General features: G+C 52.3%; 5 protein-coding genes across 5 annotated transcripts; 2 read left to right on the plus strand and 3 right to left on the minus strand.

Annotated features, from left to right (window-relative positions):
* The first annotated feature begins 1048 nt into the window (after nt 1–1048).
* Nucleotides 1049–2635, plus strand: ASPZODRAFT_136429 (hypothetical protein). The gene is made up of 5 exons (XM_022724062.1): nt 1049–1209; nt 1322–1470; nt 1603–1665; nt 1744–2141; nt 2208–2635. Exons 1-5 carry the CDS (start codon nt 1135–1137, stop codon nt 2471–2473), a joined length of 951 nt encoding a protein of 316 aa, XP_022577735.1. The 5' UTR covers nt 1049–1134; the 3' UTR covers nt 2474–2635.
* On the minus strand, nt 2444–4470 carry ASPZODRAFT_123954 (hypothetical protein). The gene is made up of 2 exons (XM_022721381.1): nt 4283–4470; nt 2444–4227 (listed from the first exon to the last, which is right to left on the minus strand). Exon 2 carries the CDS (start codon nt 4005–4007, stop codon nt 2808–2810), a length of 1200 nt encoding a protein of 399 aa, XP_022577736.1. The 5' UTR covers nt 4008–4227; nt 4283–4470; the 3' UTR covers nt 2444–2807.
* Nucleotides 4471–6576: 2106 nt separating this feature from the next.
* Nucleotides 6577–7817, plus strand: ASPZODRAFT_146249 (hypothetical protein; the record flags this gene model as incomplete). Its single annotated transcript, XM_022725159.1, has 3 exons — nt 6577–6582; nt 6646–6700; nt 6769–7817. The coding sequence occupies 3 exons, from the start codon at nt 6577–6579 to the stop codon at nt 7815–7817; spliced, it is 1110 nt and encodes a 369-aa protein (XP_022577737.1).
* A 587-nt stretch (nt 7818–8404) lies between these two features.
* Nucleotides 8405–10639, minus strand: ASPZODRAFT_74748 (hypothetical protein; the record flags this gene model as incomplete). The annotated part of the gene is made up of 2 exons (XM_022729990.1): nt 8405–9832; nt 9872–10639. 2 exons carry the CDS (start codon nt 10637–10639, stop codon nt 8405–8407), a joined length of 2196 nt encoding a protein of 731 aa, XP_022577738.1.
* A 1091-nt stretch (nt 10640–11730) lies between these two features.
* On the minus strand, nt 11731–12529 carry ASPZODRAFT_28541 (hypothetical protein; the record flags this gene model as incomplete). Its single annotated transcript, XM_022728139.1, has 4 exons — nt 12450–12529; nt 12240–12381; nt 11988–12167; nt 11731–11951 (listed from the first exon to the last, which is right to left on the minus strand). The coding sequence occupies exons 2-4, from the start codon at nt 12292–12294 to the stop codon at nt 11731–11733; spliced, it is 456 nt and encodes a 151-aa protein (XP_022577739.1). The 5' UTR covers nt 12295–12381; nt 12450–12529.
* Between the last annotated feature and the right edge of the window lie 1064 nt (nt 12530–13593).

Here is a 13593-nt window from a genome sequence, read left to right on the forward strand (position 1 = left end):
GGTAAAATCAAAAACTGTAGATTGCGTAAACGCACATACGGGATCTATCCCTACGTCGTTTAACCACGTCGATGCTGGTACGGAGTACGAGCAACCGACAGCCGACTTTCTTGTTCATGCAGCATAGTCATGACATGCCTGCCAGGGATCCACTTCTTTTCCAGAAACACAGTCGTCAAGTCATATCGCAGCCTGATCGTCGTCGAGGATTCGAGACAGTGATCAATAGATCCGTTTGAGTCATTTTGACGTCTTTCTTAGTCTGAGATCGAAATCACCCATTAAAACATCTTTCGGCACGTAATTGTCTCCATATCAAGCTCATTCAAGCTCATTCAAACTAGCCGCAGCAGCTACTAGGCAGAGCTATCAACATGCCCGGAATTATGAGCGAATATTATGGCCTTTCCGAAAGACGGTTGTGTCTATATCAAGAATCTGGATAAATAGTGTTCGAGTGTCTATGATCTGGTTTCAAGAACCTGTGAGGTGCTGTATGAGCATTCTGATCGGCGCAAGTCATCAACAATACTTCCATGGGAATATATCAGAACATCCGATGTAGACACTGACGCTGAGCACACTGTAAATGTCAGCTGTAGATCCGAGAAGCAATGACAGAAAGAAATAGCAAGCAGGTCTCTGATGTTAACGAGGTAGCATCTGAGGTGAGCAGTGAGTGCCCGGCCTACGGGAAATGTCGGCAGAAATGACTGACAGCCAAAGGACGGCAACCTCCACAACCACAGACAGAGGAGTCAAAATATCAGAACCATAGTCAACGCCTCTGTTGATACATCGTCCGAAACCATGTATCCAATACACCTCCCAGCGCTGCGTTGTTCTGAGCAGATGCTGGTGGTGTATGCCTATCAGACGAAGGCCGTTTGTGTTCCGAAAAAGTCGCGGTTTTCACCGACGGGAGCCACCAGCCAATCACAGCGAGGGTTTAGCCAATTCCAAACCCAAAGAGAAACTTGCCCAGCACCGGCCGACAACTTCAACCTCAACCTCCAGAAAGGACTCCCGCTCCCTCTGTCCACCCCCCCTCCCCCCCCCTCTCTTCCAGCTCTGCGGCTTTTGTGCCTCCACCCCTTCTCGTGATTCGATCGGAGGGTCTCAATTTCTTTCAGAATGCTGGCACGTTCAGTCCTCCGCTCGGTGCCCGCCCGAGGCATCGCACGCCCGACGCTGGGCAAGACCTCGACGGTACGCGACCCCTCGCCATTTGAGACCCATTGGACGCCGTGTACAAGGACAATCGCTTGTTGGCATCCGTGTGAGAGTACTTGGGACTTTTTTTTGCTAATAGAGGCTGCAGCGCGCCGCTTCCTCGACAGCCGGCCCCGAGGCCACCAGCTCCCCTTTCAACCTCACACTTATTGCTGCCGCCGCGACCGTCGCCACAGTCGGGACTGCGACCTATGCTTGGGGACAGGATGCATTTGCGATGACGCCTGCTGAGGAGGGGTGAGTCTTTTTTTTTGATGGGTTGGTGGTGGTTGAATGGCGGGTGGCTCTTTGCCCACACTCCGTTCCTCCGAAAGCATCCGCCAATTCAGCATCTTGGAAGGATGAAGGCTGACCATGCTCCTCTCGCAGTCTGCACGCTACCCAATACCCTTGGGAACACGCCAAGTGGAACAAGACCTTTGATCACGCTGCGTAGGTGATGCCCCATCCCGCGACAAATTCAACGTCTTCTTTTTTTCTGTGCCGACGGTTTTTAACGTTTTCCCCCAGTCTGCGCCGTGGTTTCCAGGTCTACCGTGAGGTTTGCGCTTCCTGCCACTCTCTTACCCGTGTCCCCTGGCGCTCGTTTGTTGGTGTTATGCACACCGTGGACGAGATGAAGGCCATGGCCGAGGAGAACGAGTACGACACCGAGCCCAACAACGAGGGTGAGATTGAGAAGCGCCCTGGCAAGCTTTCCGACTACATCCCTGCCCCCTACAAGAACGAAGAGGCTGCCCGTGCCGCCAACGGTGGTGCCCTGCCTCCTGATCTGAGCTTGATCGTCAAGGGTCGCCACGGCGGCTGCAACTACATTTTCTCCCTCCTGACCGGCTACCCTGACGAGATCCCTGCTGGTGCCTCCGTCGCCGAGGGCATGAACTTCAACCCCTACTTCCCCGGAACTGGTATGTACTTTTTTTCTTCTTGGGGGAGACCGACCTCGGTTAGAACATAGTCGCTAATTGCACCAGGTATTGCCATGGCCCGTGTCCTCTTCGACGGCGTGGTCGAGTACGAGGACGGTACCCCCGCCACCACCTCCCAGATGGCCAAGGACGTTGTTGAGTTCCTCAACTGGGCCGCCGAGCCCGAGATGGACGAGCGCAAGAAGATGGGTGCCAAGGCCATTGCCATCCTCACCGGTCTCTTTGCTCTGAGCGTCTGGGTCAAGCGCTACAAGTGGGCCCCGATCAAGACACGGAAGATTGTGTACACACCCCCGGTCTCCCGTCGCTAGATAAATAATCTGCAGGCTGTGGTTGACAGGCCGGGAAAAGCTCGAGTCTGATCTCAAGCCGCCTGATTGATCTTGAACACTCTCCCTTCTTCTCGGCCTGCCGATGACGACCTGCCTGTTTTGTTAGAGCCGTCTCTCAGAACACTTGTATCTGTGTACCCTAGATATCGTTTCCTTAAAAACCCTGTTAAGCTCAATGGATTTCATTTGTCAAGTAGGACTTTTCAATTTACTGCAAAAGTAGCATTCTCTCTTCTCCGTTATCATCACAGTAATTTTCTATGTACTACCTATAATACTTTATCTTTACATAGAATTATTTACGTCTAGTGCACTACTCACCAATCGTCCTCAAGCCATCCCCAAACACCGGCCTAAAAGCGATATAATAGCTCTTCCACATCGCCGCCAACAACACATCCGCAAACCGAATCAGCCAGGCCGGGCTGATGCCATCCGGTCCAGCGAGAACTCTGGATAGAAACAAGGTGAGCATCAGGCCCGGCGCCCAGAGAGCCAGGAAGAGCACCTGGCCGACGCGCTGGCGCGGGGTGGTCACGCGGTACGCTCTGATTTGGGCAAGGTACGCCTGGTAGGATGTTGGGAGGTTATGTTCTGCTGCGCCGGTGCGTATCAGATCCAGATACCGCGCCGAGGGTTGAGCGTAGGATGCGTCGATGGGGAGGTGGAGATGGAGAGGCGACGCTGGTGATGTTGTTCCCGGCGTGTCGGTTGCCGGGGAGAGGAGGGTGTGCGCCTTGAATGGCTCTGTCGTGGGAGTATCCGGGACAGGGTCGGAAGGGTCGTATTTCTCCGGAAAGGGGAAACAGTCGACCACCACGTCGCGGTAGCCGCGACCCCCGCCCTCCGTGGCGATGATGCGTGCGTAGTCCGACAGGGTGACCTCGTAGACAACGCCGACGAGGGGCTTACGCCACCGGTCCTTGCGGTATCCGTTTGGAAGCAGAGGTTTGCCGTCCCTTTTTTCTCTTTCTTCTTCTTCTTCTTCTTCATCCTCTCTGGTATCATCGCTCGTCTCCCCAATCCATCCTCCCTCGGAACCTGGTGTTCTGGATCGTGTGCCCGCGAAGCAGGGCTCCGTGTATGGGATCCCCGGCAAATCAAACGTAAGGCGCAGGCTGGGCACAAGCACTTTCAACTCCGAGAGCGGCCGGATTCCCCGTGTGCCACGGAAGGTTTTCGCCGCCAGGTTCGATCCGTAGGCGAGATACAGCACCGTCTGCGGGGCGGTATCCTCTTCGTCTCTCGCATGGTCATCTCCGACAACTTCGAGTTCGTGGGTCACGACTTTCTCCGGGAGCGACGCGTCCTTGTCGAGGGATTGCTCCAGGGTCGATGCTCGTCGTCGGCCTGTCGTGGTCTCGGGGAGAGGATCGGGGACATTCGTCTTGGGTGATGATCGCCGGGCTGGGAAGTATCTTTCAAACGCCTTGAGGGCGCTGAATGGCCATTTCGCGTTTCTTCCTGCCTGATCAGCCTCCCCCTGTTCACGCTTCTGTTCGTCAACTGTCATTATTGCTGGAGTTTAGTTGGATTGTTCAGTGGTTTGCTCTTGTGGTCAAAGAATCCATGGTATCTTTCACCAAATTACCACGGGAGACTGCCCTAATAGGGACGAGATGCCCCGTGCTACATAATCAGCACAGAAACGTCTTGAATTCAGTCGAGCATGTTCTACCGGCGAGCGGAGCAACCGCAGCGCCGTCGGACGGAGTTGATGTGTAATCAATAATCTGACGAGTGGTCATTCTTGTCCTGTGTTGTTTCTAATAGAAAAGGGGTTCATGCCTGTTTTCACCTCGAAATAAACTGGTGTCCCTGTCTTTGCCGGCTGATCCATCTCTTTTTGTACATTTATACAAATGATATTCCTCCGAAAATGTGTGGTTCTGGTGGAGATTAAGGAAAACTGAGATGTCTTCCGTAGCGATCAATGATGCTTCAGTCCAGCTTCAGAGGTTAGCTCAAGATCCGCGACCTCCCTTCATCTCAATTTGATATTCTAGTGACATTGGCAGGGGGAGGAATGTGGCTTTGCTTTGTGGACTCGGGTGGTTTAAATATGAGTGGTTACAGTAGACGTACAACTGACGGACAAATGGCGTGATATGCTGCGACTTGACTACTGCGTAGGCTTTAACTATATGATAGGAGTATAGAAAAGTTAGATTGAATAGAGTATCTGATACACTCTTTACTAATAAAGATCATGATGTCGATTAATAAATCCCAATAGGTGGTAACTACTACATACCTACCTCTCTTGCCAGAAGATATATAAAACAAATTTACAAATATGGTATCCTAATTCCAACAATCCCGCTCCATATACAATAGGAAGATAAATCATTATATATTTTTATAGGATAGAAAGCAACGGCTAGCCCTCTACAATAGGCTGTCTCTCACGATGAGGTGCTCTCCAGCCTTGCCAGGTGTGTTTGTCGAATACTCCTGTTGCGATTTCCTTGGGATAGTTTCCATTCCGACAAGTATGTGCTTGGGTCTCCCGGTTGGTTGTGCATACCCACCGCGCTGCTGAGCTTCTTCCCCTGCTCTTGCTCCCACCGAGCTCAGCCGGCGCTTCCAGCATTCAACACCCATGGTTTCTTGAGATTCACACAATACCCATTTTCCAGGCAATGAGTCTGTATCCCGCAGCAGGCGCTGTATATGTCGGGGGTACACGGCACGTCATTATCCGATGGTGATCCATCGGGGTAGCAATGTCGACGCAAGTACCCAGTGTGCTTTTAGGGTAGGACGGCCGGGACAACAGTTCCTAGTCCGGATCCAAGGTAGGAAATGGCCCATCCGAGGCTTCCTTTGGTCCTGGCATCGGACTCGATACAAGATGACGGGTGTTACACATTTTCCGTCCGTTGGCAAGGGCTCAAGGCAAGGGAGTTGTGCGAGTCTGCGGTATGAGTTCTCATTCGCATCCAAGTATCAGGAAAGCGGGCTCCTCTACACCTTTGGCTTGATAGGTAGCTAGTGGGAGGCCAGATACACTGTGTCTCCTGTATGCTGCAGAGTTCTTCTGGTGAATTACTTTTCTCTCTTTTCAGTGAAAGCAGCAGAGTTTCTCATGGGCGGTGATGCAAGAAGATCACTACTTACTGAAGACTTCCATACTTCATACCTAGAATTCCAAGGCGATGAATGCAAGGAGTTGATCTCAAGATAGAAGTTGAAGATCATGGATTGGCTTTCCATTATTGGTTGCAGATATCCGCCCATCTTGTCTCTGTCGACATTGACTAGTACGGAGTCCCTGGACGTCATGAACCATGACTAGCCCACAGCCAGCCTTTTACTTCTCCAGCAACAAGGGTTCAGATAATGCCTCGCTCTATTTTCACTGTTTTCCCGAATGGATGAGGCGAGTCGTGACTTTTGATGTGGATGACTAAGGCGAGTAGTTACCCCGGATCTACGGATGCAGGCCACACGGCGATTGAAATTCTAGCGGTGTTAGTCCATAGCGCCTTTCAATGGCTCGCCAAGTAGTCAGGTCCAGTAGTGCCTACCTAGTTACTGAAGACATGCCCCTTTCTTCTTGCCTCACAAGCCGATGTCGGGCCTTTCGCTGGAATAGTTACCCCGCACTGCGTATTTGGTAGAGTGGCCAGTGGCGGAAAGCAATATGGCGAAGTTCAGGACTTAATTCCAACGCCTCTTTTCTTCCATTAGCCGTATTCTAGCCAGTTCCTCAGGTGGTTGCCTGGTGACTGGAGGCTGTGGTAGACTGAAGATGGCGTGTAGTCGAACGTCCCGAGGTATTGAGGATTCCAGGCCAAATCTGGATCAGGACACCGGGGACTATCACGTGGTGGACAGCTGACTGATCTGGAAGGTGTGACTCGTCCGCAAGTTTGACTGATTTGCTTGGAATTTAGAGAACTTGAGAGGTCACTTTTTTTTTTTCTTTCATAATTTTTTCTGACTTGTCCTACCCTGACAACAGCCCAGCTTCCTTGAGTTTGATGGTTGTTACTATATATTGAACCCTCTTATCAATTAGACCTGTGAGAAATCATACTATATAGTTGCCTCTCTACTGCAAGCAACCCCACTGCAATATGTCTGTAAGTAATTGCGACGGAACTTCAGCAAGCGCCCTTTTGATCTTGACTGACTCGAGTACACAGTTCTTCATTGAGAATCCCAACGTGGGCAACCACGACAACCTCGAAGATGCGAGAAGTACGTGTTTTTTGCATTTTGCGATCTAATTGAGATGGTCCATCGCTAACAAGTGCTCTTCTCCATAGTTCGTGGCTATAACCCTTTGACCCCTCCCAACCTCCTGCAACATGAGATCGCGATGAGCGAAATCTCGAAACAGACCGTCCTGGATGGCCGTAAGGAGGCAGCTGCGATCGTCAACGGCACCGACAACACACGCCTTCTGGTGGTCATTGGACCCTGTTCCATCCATGACCCCGATATGGCGCTGGTGTACTGCGATCGACTACTGCAGCAGAAGGCCAAATACAAGGACGAGTTGCTTATCGTCATGCGCTCCTACCTAGAGAAGCCTCGCACTACTGTTGGCTGGAAGGGTCTGATCAACGACCCTGACATTGATAACAGCTTCAAGATCAACAAGGGTCTGCGCACCTCCCGTCAGCTTTTCGTTGACCTTACTGGCAAGGGCATGCCTATCGCCAGTGAAATGCTCGATACCATTTCCCCCCAGTTTCTTGCGGACTGTCTTTCTGTCGGTGCTGTCGGTGCTCGTACCACCGAGTCCCAGGTCCATCGCGAACTTTCCTCCGGTCTGTCTTTCCCTGTCGGTTTCAAGAATGGTACCGACGGCTCCTTGGACGTGGCTGTGGATGCCATCGGTGCCGTTAACCATCCTCACCACTTTCTTTCAGTCACAAAGCCCGGGCTGGTCGCCATCGTCGGAACTGTCGGCAACCCCGATTGCTTCGTGATCCTGCGCGGAGGAAAGAAGGGCACCAACTATGATGCCGAGAGCATTAAGGAGGCTAAGGAGAAGCTGACCCAGAAGGGTCTCAAGCCTCGTCTTATGGTCGACTGCAGCCATGGCAACTCCCTTAAGGACCACAGAAACCAGCCCAAGGTTGCGGCCGTCCTGGCCGAACAGATTACCGCTGGCGAGACTGGCATCATGGGGGTGATGATTGAAAGCAATATCAATGAGGGCAGCCAGAAGGTTCCTCCCGAGGGCAAGGCGGGTCTTAAGTACGGAGTCAGTATCACCGATGCCTGCATTGGCTGGGAGGATACCGAGTCCGTTCTCGAGCTCCTGGCCAAGGCTGTTCGCGCTCGGAAGGAAAAGATCGGCAATTAGATTTTCTTCGGTTCATCCCGACTCCTACGATAAAGAAAAGTTCGGTTGTCATTCCACTTTCATGATCATGTTCTTACGGGTGATTTCAATCTGCTACTTCATGTGGAATGGAAGCACATAAACTATTTAGCGTTGCGTTTTTTTATTATTTTATTTTGCAGGCTTTTCTTTTCCCACTTCAAGATCTTTTCATCTCCAGGCTAGCCATAGAGTAATTGGATCGAATCTGGTTCATACCGTTCTTACCTACTAGGTAGTCATGACGTCTCATTGACATGATATTTTCAGCTTCTTTCTAAAGGAAGCATGTCCGTTCCCAGTTGCTAGGATTATATCATCGATTCCGGCCAGAGATTTACTTTTGTTTGTGTTCAGCTCTACAATTCTTGGTCCATAAGTATGACTGTATGAGAACGCTTGAAATGTACAAGCCCAATAATTTCCATTATCGCTAAGCTGAGAGGGTCATGAGTATATGATGAGATGAAGAAATCGCTGCAAATATGAGATGAGAGAACCTTTCAACAAAAAAAGAGTTACAATATGTATGTATGTGTATATATGGATAGGGAGGGCTATGGATGGCCTCACGCGGACGCCTCCACCCATCGGCCTTCGCGAACACTGAGCTCGGGAATCTTGAAGTCGACGATACAGGCCGCGAACGAGGGGCGGCGCTTAATAGCCACCGAGAGAGCCGTAGATGCCGACGATGCCGGTTCGCTGTCTGTCGAGGAATCCAGACAGTCTGTCATGATCTTGCGGAGCTGCTGGCTGGAGGTATACTGGCCGCCAAAGTCGCGGCGGTCGTCTGTTTGCTTTCGTTTGCGAGAGGCGGTGGTGGACGGAGTCGTCGCTGGAGAGGAGGAGGAGGAGGAGGAGGAGGAGAAGGATGAAGGTGCGGGCGGAAGGTATCCCAGCTCAGCCCGGTCGATCAGTTTTGGTGAGACGAGACTGCCGTCCGGACCGACCGAGAGGGACTTGCAGGGGACATCGCCGAGGGGTCTCGCCGGGGAAGTGAAAGTGTCCACGTCGATGACGTTGGTTTCGCCGGAGGCGCCAAACGCCCAGACTCGGACGCCGCCCGTGGAGGACTGGAGAGCTAGCTCGACCACCTGGTCCATCCGGCCGATTTCCTTGCCGTAGATCTTCAGCGGCCACATCATTGCCGTCGGGCGGTAGGAGACGCTGAGCAGGAAATCCCAGTCGCCGCTCTGGTTTTGGGCCAGGCTTTCCCGCCGCTTGCGACCGACATCCAGGAACCAGTCCCGGGCAAGGTCACTGTCGCCCATGACGCTGTCGCCCTGCCGTTCACGTTCCCTGCGGATCACATTGAAGACGTCCAGCGGCACGGAGTACAGAACGATTCGATCTTCGTACGCGGCGACCACGCGCAGACCCCAGCTGAGGTCGGAGCCCGCGGCAAAGACGGTGGGGATCCGTTGCTCTCGGTTACTGTCCATCGGGTCCTTGCCGTATGGAGGCACGCAGATCAAGGCTCGTGTCAGACTAGTCGGCCCACCAATCGGGGCATCGGATCCGATACAAAGCAGTCCCGTGCGTGGCTCCACGAAAAGGATATGTAGCCCATCATTGATGGGAATCGCGCGGTAGTGATGGCAATGGGTGGCGCGAACGAGACTGAGATTGCCGGTACTGGCGTTTGTCCAGCGGGTGAAGGAGTGGACGTCGGCGAGCAGATGGAACTGACACGACGGTCGGGCTTCGCCGTACGATGCGTCGTCGCACTGGCATCCTTGCATTCCTGGACCAGCCAGAGATGAGATTAGGCGTAACTCTAATGGTGTTCCTTCTCCTGGGCGGCTTGGCAGGAAGTGGAGGATCTCCGACGGTTGAGACATTGGGAAATGCTTGCGACAGTCCTGCCTGGTCTTCTCGTCTACCCAATGCAGCTCGATGCCGTTTCCGCACCCGAACGCGACGCATCGACGGCCCGGACAGATGGAAACGCTGTGAGGGGGGTCGTCTGGCGAACAAATGTCACGGTAAAAATGCTGGGGAGTCATGGTTAATGGAGGCATTGCTCGCGACACCAACGACTCTTGATCCGAAGACTGTCGAGCGATAGACTCTGCTGCTCGGGGGCAAGTAGGATCAATATCACAGATCATACCCACCCGACCTTGCAGTAAAGCCGCGACCACAAATTTAGGGGCGGTGGTGTCGATGGTCACAGACAGAATAGCGGCGGGACAGGCAATGCTACAGATGGGGGCAAAATCCAGGTCGCCAAGAGCATTGATAGAAACTGGGACCGAATCACCGACCTGCCGTGAGAGAAGACGGTATATATAGATCATGGATCCTGAGGTGACAAGAAGATAGTTGCCACAGGTGCTCACGTTGAATTTGGACATGCCATGGCTCTCGTGCTCTTCCAGCGACACGGTCGCGTGGGCATGAGAGAACGATCCGCGGTTCTTCGAGGCCGGAAGGCCGTTGGATAGGTTGGAGAAGTCAACGATAGACGTTGTTAGAAAACCCGCTCTTTCAACGTTCGTCTTGCGTCCGGATAGGAGACACTCTGTTGCAAACCGTTTGCTCATCCGCCACACCAAACTCTCTTCTGGCTCAGAGGGAGAAAGGCGGGAGATCTGGCGGTCCCGCTGCCAGGCATCCCACCACCCTGCTCTTTTCAGCATGCTCTCCAGAAGAGTGGGATCTAAGCTGATCCGCATCCACTGTGAACATGTCTTCCTCGCATTTTCAAAATCGCGGGGACTCAGCATGCAGTAGATCTGCAGTAGAATCTCCGGAGGGACTATGTTGGCAGCAGGAGGCTCTTGGGAGGGTTCTGGCATGATCGTCATCGTCGTCATTTGCAGGATCGCGGCAACAGGGCGTGCTTTTTGAGAGGACAGTTTCTCTTCTGGCATCTGCATGTTCATCGGCGCACTACAATCGGTAGAGCTCAGGTCATCATTATCTCGGGCAAGAATGGCGAATCCAAGCCTCTGATCAGAGGAGACACGCTCGAGGTCGGTATCAGATGGAATCTGCAATGCAGGCATTCTTATTCCGAGCTGGTCTTGGTCACTGGCGATTTCTCTCACGCGATCTTAGCTCGAAGTCGTAGGTCAGACCGAATCCGTTGGCGCTTTCAAAAAAAAAGAAGAGAGAAACGGGGCAATCGATTGAAAAGACAAACACAGGGATAGGGAGCCCTGACAAGAATATGGAAGCACAGAGAATAAGTCCGAGTCACCAGATGTGATAATGGGCTGATAAGACCCGAGAATCCCAGTATCGGACCGGGGAGAATTGTAGCGTGGCGGCGGCAGGGTAGGTCTGGCCTCGGGTGGAGTAATCGAGCGAACAATCACAGAACAGATATGGAATCAGGCAAAACTTGACGTGATCAGGTGCCAAATTCGACGAGAGAAGCATGTAGGTCCAGCTTTACAAGGTTGACAAAAGCACCTACTGGCAGACAAAACATGCTCGAAGAGTCGGGCGCGGACTTAAAAGTCGAGCTTCCAGAAGGATAAATTGTCAATAATACTTAGCGAGGAATCGGCGTCCTCCGTAAAGCCTGGGAAGCGTGTGCCCATGCGTTGGCCCTGTTTTCTGTCTGGCTCTCGACAGGGGTTGGGATGCAACCCACAGCACCGGGGAGCTTCGCTAGCTTAATTCGCAGAGATCGAGGTGGGCAGGGTTTGTGGCGGTGACGATGGCTTTTTTTTACTCCGTAGTGCTGTGATTGAAGTAAGTTTCCCCAACCCCGAGTGGTGATGCAAAGGAGAAGACGTGAGGAGAAACCAACCAGTCTTTTTATAATTTCCTCTCTCCCTCTCCTCCCCCCCCTCCCCAGGGGCCTTAAATACCAGCTGGGTAAAGTCCCCATACTTGACACAGCCAACCAGCGGTATCTTCTGGAATTCGCCGTCGTGGATCACGATCCCAATCCCCCAACAGCTGTTCTGACGTCGATACACGGTTCCGGGGCCAGGGACGAGGAAGAGCTGCAGTCATGCCCCAGTGAGGGCACGGCGATAGTGGAGCCCATGTCGACGATCCACCGGTCCACGGCAGCGTAAGACCGAGCTACGCGAGACGATTGTCGGGCAGTCTCGATGATAGCGGGGGATGGTCCGACAAGGACAAATCGCAGGGCTAAAATTCCCTTTCCTTTTTTTTTTTTTTTTTCACAAGAGGCGCGGGCGTTTTGCCCCACGGTCCGAAGGAGGGGGGATGAGCCGGTGGTTCTGGTCTTCAGCGAACAACGGTTAGACGAGTGAGAAGCGTTCATTGCCTTGAGGCCAGCTGGAGGAGGGGGTCCCACGACAGGTTCCCAGAAATGGAAGTCTTCGACAGAGATCGTGGGCGGGTCTGTCCAAGTCTGCATCCACCGTTAGTTCGAGGCAAAAACATCAACGTATCGTCAACTAATTCGTGGCTTACCCGCGATTATTTTGCCATGGGAGACTTGCTTCTGCCACATTCCTCTCGTCCTCATTCCAGAAGAGGGCCTTATCGGCGTTGGCGTTGGCGTGGGCGTGGGCGTACGGAGTAGGCGTGGGCGTGGGCGTGGGTTGGCGTCAGCCTGTGAGGGGGAGGTGAGTTGGCAGGAATCCAAGCAAGAGAGGAATTTCTTCTAGAAGGGGCGCAGACACTGGCCAGACTGCCGAAGAATGCGTGTTCTTGTCCCTCTCGAGTCTCCAGAGTCCAACCTCCCCCGTTCTCTCCCCCCCTCTTTATTTCTCCCTCTGCGTGCTGCCTGCTGTTCTGGCGATGCAGGAAGAAACGACTCCCATCGCACGTTTGTTTTGATCGGACACGTGCCCGCAAAAATCACACCACATTCTCTCAACTCTGCCAGTATCTTCATCTCCTGGTTTTACTTTCCCCCACGTACTACTCTCTATCTATTGGTACGAAGCACAGGCAACACCATCGCAACTGGTAGACAGATTCCTTCGTAACAAACCCCCCCCCGTTGCGCAAGAAAGTAACCACCAATCACTACCGGTGGACATGGTGTACGTCTTACAGAGAATGCCACCGTCAAAACTTCCAGCTGTATGGACTATGTAGTAGAGACGGGCTCCCCGGGAAGAACTCACTGCTCACCCTCTGTGTCACCGCTATATCCCCACCGAGGAATGCGACCTTGCTCATCAGGGTGAAGGGAAACGAAAGCCCGCTCCAGGCAAGACAGACGAAGTTTGAGAACGCCACAGGCTATCTAACCTCATCATCTGACAGTCAGATTTTGATTACTCTATACGGAGTAGGATGGCTTCGTAATTTTTTCCTTTTTCCTTTTTCCTTTTTTTTATTGCAAAGAGACCTTCTGCACACTAAATTAGTTGCACGGGAGGCCGGCCTGACCATGAGGCTAAGCACCTTGTTTAATTTGGCGGTGTTCGGCTTTTACAAGGAAATAGAGTACAAAGTAGAATCGGCCACTAAATAAATAACTGACTAGGTAGTTGGTGCTTATGTAGGTCTAGATCGTGGAGAGCGAGTGTCCCATAGAATGGCGGGTCGTGATAATTATGAGCTCAAGAGATTCTATGCAGAAATCTATGATATCCGTAAGGACAAAAGACGACATGAAAAAACCATGTCGAGATCTTCTCAATCTAAGATTCATGAGGGAGACAACTCGGGAAAGTAAGCGAGAGAGTGTATCAGAGAGAAGGCGAGCAATGCAAATTGGTATCGCAGTCATATATCATCAAGTGGGATTTGGGATATCGAGGACACGCACGAGTAATGTGTAGTGGTGTATTAACATTAGAAGATTGGGGTG

This window comes from Penicilliopsis zonata (assembly GCF_001890105.1).
Source record: "Penicilliopsis zonata CBS 506.65 unplaced genomic scaffold ASPZOscaffold_20, whole genome shotgun sequence".
In the NCBI taxonomy this organism is placed as follows: Eukaryota; Fungi; Ascomycota; class Eurotiomycetes; order Eurotiales; family Aspergillaceae; genus Penicilliopsis; species Penicilliopsis zonata.